Source organism: Bidens hawaiensis, unplaced genomic scaffold (assembly GCF_021521415.1).
Source record: "Bidens hawaiensis isolate Kalapana, Puna unplaced genomic scaffold, B.hawaiensis_p1.1 tig00000602_1, whole genome shotgun sequence".
In the NCBI taxonomy this organism is placed as follows: Eukaryota; Viridiplantae; Streptophyta; class Magnoliopsida; order Asterales; family Asteraceae; genus Bidens; species Bidens hawaiensis.
The window spans coordinates 756,313-763,921 of record NW_027491037.1 but is presented as its reverse complement, the minus strand read 5'-3'; the positions used below and the strand labels follow the sequence as shown (position 1 = coordinate 763,921).

General features: G+C 36.3%; 2 protein-coding genes across 3 annotated transcripts in view; one reads left to right on the top strand and one right to left on the bottom strand.

Moving 5' to 3' along the window:
• LOC143637179 (replication protein A 70 kDa DNA-binding subunit A-like) overlaps window positions 1–93 on the bottom strand; it is a 28,033-nt gene extending 27,940 nt beyond the window's left edge. Inside the window, exon 1 of the mRNA XM_077104651.1 lies at window positions 1–93. The gene's annotated coding sequence lies outside the window, so the exon portion shown is untranslated.
• Window positions 94–795: 702 nt separating this feature from the next.
• On the top strand, window positions 796–6,841 carry LOC143637163 (uncharacterized). Of its 2 annotated transcripts, none has more exons than XM_077104616.1 (12): window positions 796–842; window positions 1,662–2,082; window positions 2,173–2,250; window positions 2,331–2,574; window positions 2,660–2,809; window positions 3,873–4,117; window positions 4,201–4,404; window positions 4,481–4,573; window positions 5,043–5,150; window positions 5,230–5,559; window positions 6,288–6,332; window positions 6,427–6,841. In XM_077104616.1, the coding sequence occupies exons 2-12, from the start codon at window positions 1,681–1,683 to the stop codon at window positions 6,451–6,453; spliced, it is 1,926 nt and encodes a 641-aa protein (XP_076960731.1). In that variant the 5' UTR covers window positions 796–842; window positions 1,662–1,680; the 3' UTR covers window positions 6,454–6,841. The 2 variants fall into 2 exon arrangements, with proteins under 2 accessions (XP_076960731.1, XP_076960738.1); XM_077104623.1 differs by having other exon boundaries at window positions 3,876–4,117; window positions 6,427–6,840.
• The last annotated feature ends 768 nt before the right edge of the window (window positions 6,842–7,609 follow it).

Below are 7,609 nucleotides of genomic sequence, written 5' to 3'. Positions count from 1 at the left end.
CTGATTGGGTTCAAAGTTTGTTTCCAGCTCAGAAATGATTGAAGCATCGTCAGAGTATTTGGTGATCGGGAAGCACATGTGGTGGTATGTGATATTAAAAACCGGTTCAAACCGGCCGGTTGAACCGGTCAAACCAGATTTTGAGTCCGGTATTTTTGACCGGTTTGCTAGAACATCATACCGGCGGTTTTTGTCTAAAATACCGGTTTTTACCGGCAAACCGGTTTTAAGCCCGAGAAATTTTTTATATTTACGGCCCATATTTTTTCAAAATTACTTTTAATCCAACATTTAACATTCAAACGTGCAAACTTTATAATTACTTTTTTAAAATTGAGTACTTTTGCGTTATTTTTTTAATATGGATTAACTTTAAGATTATTTTTTGCTATAGGAATCATTTAGTTTTTGGTTATTTTTTTATTGAAGTTACATTTATAGGAAACTATAAGGTAAACTATTCAACCGGTTGAACCTCCCGGTATAACCCGGTTCAACCGGTTATACCATTTTTTTTGTCTAATCCAGTACAAGTAAAATACCGGTTTTTAAAACATTGGGCTTATGTATGATGACAGGTGTTAAAAAACCCTGTTTTATTATAATAGTAGATATAATACGTGGGATTATTAAGAGGCGTCAGCAAAGGTGTACAACTTAAACAGACGGCCTGTAGCCAAAAGTAATCCATTATTTTTGACACCTTCCCCAAGTCGCCGAGAAAACCCTAGCACAGGTATATCATTTTTACCACTTTTCGTTGCTTAATTTCCAACAAATTTTAACACTGTATCCATTATTTTTGACACCTTCCCCAAGTCGCCGAGAAAACCCTAGCACAGGTATATCATTTTTACCACTTTTCGTTGCTTAATTTCCAACAAATTTTAACACTGTATCTGATGATGATTTCGGGTTTTTTCATCATGTAGACTGAAGCCAAACCCAAATCGCATGTTTTTTCAGGTTTCGAATACGTAACAATTTTTTTTATTTTAAGTAAAAAGCTACAATTCTAAAATTAAAGCAACATATTTATTACAGTTGCTACTATCCATAAATCGAAAACGTATATGAACAATAAACCGTCAGTCAACCATAACAGGTGGAATGGGAATTTGTGGAACGTGTTGAGTTTTCTGTGTTGACCCGAAACCCAGAAATCAGCCCCGAGAACCAACCCGTTACTTCGGTGGTTGAATTAGTTTGTTTTGGGTCAGGTTTTGATTAAAAGTGACAACCCTACTCAGGTGCTTCATTAGCTTCAAATATCATGGAATTTGATGTCTATTTGTTCACTTGAGTAACTTTGCTAATTTGATAATGTGTATATGATGTCTGCAAATCTTTTGAACAACTATGTGTTAGATACAGGCTGTCTGTCTGTCTGTCTTATAGTCCATGTGCTTGTTTGTGTTCATTGCAATCGTTTGATTGGTATAGAGTAATGATAATTTACTTTGCAAGGTATACATTATCAGCTTAGTATGGTTTTGAGACAAATTAGTTTTTTTTTAACACATAGCTGTTATTTCTGTTAATCAAGTTATGTATATGTTTATCATTCTTTTGATAGCATTTAGCCTTTCTTGTTGCATATTATTATTTGAAGAGGGAAAAAATGGACTAACATGAGCTCATGGAACTTTTGGCTTATTCAGAATCACTAGAAATACAGCAATGAAGCGAAAACGTGCAGTTGGGAGGCCTAAACGTGAAACAACCACTGCCAAGGATAAACTTCAAAATGATGTGATGAACGATGAAGCAGGAGCTCCTGAAACCAACATGAGCAGGCCATCCTTCGGTAAATCTTTACCTAACGAGAGAACAGATGCAACTGCCACGTCACTTATTGAGAAGTACCCGGCCGCATTGCGTGAGATGATTGTTTCAATTATTAAAGAGATTTCCCAGGAGCACGGCGGGTTAGCTAGCTTGTCAACGAGCCTGGTTGATAACAACCCAGTCAGCCATGGACAGGTGGCGCAACCGCATGCTGACATGGCTCTTGAGGGACACAAAAGCCCGTTACATCGAAACATAGAATACAACCATCAGGAGTTAAATGCTGCCCAATCAGTATGACTCGTTATATTTATAATATACATTGACAATCTTTGTAAAATTTATGCATTTAACATTTGTGGTTGCTATTTTTTTTTATCGTAGGTGATTATAAAGACCATGCGTTTGGATGCAGCTGATCCATTTAACAGACCTGTCGATCCCGTTGCACTGGAAATACCTGTAACTTTATTACTTTTGTTAACATGTGGAAAGTCTTGTTTCTTGAATCACACAATGATTATACATCATGAATATGGCAGGATTACTTTGATGTTATCGATACACCAATGGATTTTGGTACCATATTCAACAATATTGAGAATGGTGTCAAGTACATGAATGCAGCAGATGTGTTTAAGGATGTACAATATATTTGGTATAATTGTATCAAATATAATAAGAAAGGTGATTACATTTTGGAGCTCATGAATCGGGTCCAAGCATTCTTCATGAAGCATTGGATAGCAGCAGGATTGGACACCGAACAATCGGCATCTTTTGTTGGTATTTGTAACACGTGATACTCTTATTATTAATTATATTATTATTGTATTATCATCTTATAACTAATACATGCAATTTCCGACAGAACCGAGCCCTGTTACTCCTATTGCTGGTAAAATTCAGCCAAACCAAGTAGCAGAAGATTATCCCATGCCTGTACACATGCTAGTTGGTCCACCCCAGCCGAGCTCTAGTCAACTAGAGTCTTCACCAGAACAGGATGAGCCTACTGCTGGTACTCCTCATTAACCATAATGGGCTTTTAAGGGTTTACGGTTTACCACCATGGTTATAAAAAGCGCGTTAGGGGTCTCATGCACATCCATGGTTTAAAAAGGCGTTCCGAGGCGCGCCTCGAGGTATACGCCTCGGCAGCCTCGGTGGAAAAACGCCTTAGTGGCTTAGCCTCATAAGGGTATACTGAAACCTAAGCCTCGACCTTTGTGAGGCGGTTCGAGGCGGTGAGGCGTCGAGGCGAGGCGGTGAGGCTTAAGCCTCACTAGAAGTTGTAAAATATGCCAATTTTTTTTTTATTTTTTGGACTTTTGTTGTTGAATATGGTATTAATAGAGCTACAAGGCACTTCTTGACTTCCGACGGCTAATTCTGGCGCCTGAAGCATGCGGGAAACCTACCGGAAATTAAAAAGAGTGGCTGCAGGAATAAGTAGAAGCTGTGTGAAGAAGCGTTTTAGCCTTTTAGTTTTAATAAAGTATCGGTATTTTAAAATTTAACCTTCTATCTAACACAAGTTTACATTTAGTCCCTAAAAGTTGTAAGCTTTTACATAAAAAGAGTAAAATTAGTGTGTGTACCTTAACATTTAACCCGTTTATCTTCACTAGTTTATATTCGATCCATAAACTTATAAACTTTTACATAAAATTTATATAAGTAACATTATTTATATAGATTATATATACATTTTTAATTTTTTAATCTTAAAAGTGTGATTTTTATAGATTATATATATACTTTTATTTTTTTGTTGAATATGGTCCGCCTCAAGGCTTACGCCTCGAGAGTCTAACAGAAAACGCCTCGAGGCTCGTTTCCGCCTTTTTAAACCTTGTGCACATCCACGCCAAAGATGGCCAAATTTGGTCAAAGTCAGGGTGTGTAAGAGGCTTATATGAAAAAAACTACCAAAAGATGAAGAAATTATGAAAAAAGGCTGATATTTAAAAGAGATCAGCTTCTGATTGTATATTGCGTCTCGCTTTTTAAAAACCATGTTTGGTACTACATGGGAAATAAACAGTATATCTGACTTGGTTAAACCATGACTGTCTAAAAAGCAGATTCAACAAATATTCAAAAGAAGCGCCATCGAGGGCCCACACGTTGTCTCAAAGTATTTAACACAGTTGGACGGATAAAAATCGTCACTAATGATCTGGGCCAGCCTATAGGTCCCGAGGCGCCTCTATTAACCAGCTTTTTGGGCCTGACGACCCGTGATGGAAATTTGGCTCCCCTTACTTTTCCTACTTGGAGTAAAGTGCCAGAAGAGAACAAGGAGAAAATGTGGCAAAAAGTCCTGGTATCGGAAAAATAATCAATTATAATTTGGCTCATGATTTATTTTCTTCTATATATGATATATAAATACTGTTTACACAACAGACAAAGTTTGATGTTGACCCATGTTGTCGAAATTGGGTGCTGATGTCACTTGGAACTAAATGGAGAAATTTCAAGGCACTTCTTAAATCTACTCGTTATGATACTCATGAGACGGATGAGGAGCGACTTGCTGACTGTGATAAACGGGTTCTTCCCGATCAGTGGTCGTTTCTTGTTTCTCACTGGAGCTCTGAACAATGGCAGGTTTGTTTCTAATCGAATTTTTATTTGGGAAATTGGAATTTGATTAATATTTATATATTTTTCTGTAATATTGCAGCATATTAGTGCCAAAAATAAGGCTAATCGTGCAAAACAAAAGTTTATTCACACCTCGGGCAAAAAAAGCTTTGCCAGAATACGTGAGGAGGAGGTACATTATACTTTGTTAGTTTGTTAGTATTTGATTTAATTACAAGGACCGTTCCTGTCGTATGTCCATATTGCAACTTTAGTCAGGTTTCAAAACGTACAACTTTTACACCCTTGCACGGATGTAACACTGCTGGTCCCTGAAATGGACGGAGGTTAACTACTCTGCTAAATTTTTTTAAAGATGATCAAAATATCCCTTAATACGTTTTTGTTTGTTGGTATCAAAGGGTGTTTTTGTCATTTTATAAAAAATCTGACATAATAGTTAATCTCCCTTCATTTCAGGGACCAGCAGTGTTACGTTCGTGCATACAATCGAAGTGAAGTTGTAATTCTTGAAACTTGGGGACTAAACTTGCAATACGGAAGTACAACAGGGGCTATCCATGTAATTATTTCTTAATGTTTCCTAATAATACTAGAAACCAGCAGAATAATCTATGAACGGTTATTTTTAACTTTGACAGAAGGCAAAAAGGCCTGATGGAAAAGAACCCTCAAAAGCTGAACTTTTCATATTGACCCGCACACGCAAAAATGGTCAGCCTTTGAATGAAGAAACGGCTGCTGTTATTGTATGAACCTTATCGCTTATCATATTATACAAATAAACCTTAAGAAACTGTTTAAAATTTAAATTCTATGACATTGCAGTCTCAACTTCGTGAATCAGAAACTAACAAGGAACAAACACCGGTTAACAAAAACAAGCCTGAAGATGAAGTGTTAAATCGTGTAATCGGAGTGAATAGGAGAGGCTCGGTGGGCCTACTTGGATTAAATGCTACATCTTCGCGTGCCTGGTCTGAGACTCCGACACGCGCCCAGGCTTTAAGGATGGTTAGTGAGAAGAATGCAGAGGTTGTTGAAATGAAGGAGAAACTTGCATCAATGGAAGAAACATGCTCGCAAATGGCAGCTCAGATGTCTGCCATGATGTCAATGATGGCAGACATGCATAAGGATTCCAATAAACATAATGAAGTAAGTTTGTAATTGTCTCAGTTTTGGAACCTTAATATAAAATTTTAAGGTTAATATCATAAAAATCCATTATAGTTTCTTCTTTTTCACGAAATAGTCCTTCAACTTAATTTTGTTATTTAACAAAAGCCCTTCAACTTGCAAAAGATACCAATAAAAGTCGGTTAATTGTGCTTATCTTGATTGTATATAAAGGCTGTTTAGTTGTACATAGAGATTTTTAAGTGTATATCTGTTTAAATATCTTATTATTAATGTTTATAAGTTAACAAGTTAAAATGCCATATATAAATAATTTATTAGTATTTGTTTTCTATACCAAATGCCTCGAGCACGTGAACCCCTTGATTTGTTCCTCAACTTTGGGAAATAAACGTCTCGAGCTTTTTAAAACCAAGTCCCTAAACTTGTCTAAATTGCACATGTTTGTGAATTTCTCTTAATATTGTGACTTGTTAACTTTTAAATTGATCAAAATTTTATAAGGTGATATGCAGCATTCTAATAAATTTAAGACTTAACAAGTCATTATTTTGAAAAGAAAATCTTCAAAAGTTAGTCCGTTAGGACTTCAATATGCAACAATTAATTTAATTATTATTTCATATAGTTTTTACAAGTTGAGGGTCTTACTAAAATAAAGTTCAGGGACTATTTCATAAAAAAATAAGAAATTATAGTGGTTATGCAGTGCTTCTAATATAGATTCGTTTGTCTTCTAATATCAGTCAGAACCTATCTCTATATATAATCACGATGGTCCTTCAAAACAGGTGCATTTTATTTAATTTTGTTATTTTTTAATCCCAAATGCGTAATATGTTGTTAATACCATCATATATTAATGAACATTGATTTGTGTTGCAGACTCGTGGAAGGAAAAAAAGAGCGTAGAAAAACCTGCAAGGTAAATGATTCCTATACTATTTAAGTCAAGTATCATTTGAATTTTCTGAATTTTTATTTTAGTTTTTATTTTTTTATTGTGAGCAGGTGATTTCAAGCGTTCAAGCAAAGGCCGTATCTACGGGTAACATAACTCTAAGTTTGTTGTAAGATATGATAAAAGATTTTCTTAATGAATTTGTTATGTAGTTGGCTAGTAGGGATATTTGACGTTGCTTAGGAATCAAAAGGATGTTTCTACCATCTTTAAACAAAAGTTTAGATTTATATGTTTACATGCCGCTTAAGTGTGTATGGGTGTAAAACTTTTGGCATAATATATATTTGGAGGAAAATCTGTTTCGAGAGCGAATGTTAGCTGTTTGTGTTTTTTCCCTTTGTTTCGTAAAATCTCATTTGACCCATTTGCATCTGTTGCGACTAGATAATAACTAGAAAATGCCTCAAATGCCCTTTCGAAACCACTTTGACCTGAAACCAATATTTCCCTTCTGATTTGTAACACACTGTCCTGACCCCCTACCTAGAGGTGCAAAAAAAAAAAACCTGAACCCGGAACCGGTTTTTCTTATACTCGGGTTTTTAATACCCAAACCCGTACCCAACAATACCCGTAGGGTACGCATAGGGTATGCATTTCGGCACTAAAACTCGAATCCGAACCGGACCCAATTTATACCCGGTAATACCTGAATCCCCGAGACCAGGTAACTCAAATACCCGCTCTGTACCTGAAAAATACCTTAAAAATATTTGAAAAATACCCCTAAAATGTACCTCTTAAAAAATCCAATCTATATCCGAAAAATACCCCGAAAAGACCCAGAAAATAGCGTTTTTTCAATACCCGAAAATAGGGTATTCAAATACTTGGTTTTAGAATACCCGGTTCTATACCCGACTCGAACACGATGCATAGGGTATGGTTTTTAGAGACCATACCCGGACCCGAAACCGATCCCGACCCGGGTATTACCAATACCCGATTTCCAGTACCCGATCATACCCAAACCCTGTTCCATACCCGGAACCGGGTATCTGAAAAATCCGATTTGTGCACCTCTACCCCTACCTAGAGGTGCATAAAAATCCCGAACCCGGAACCGGACCCGAAAAAAAAACCCGAAACCCGGTTTTTTAATAC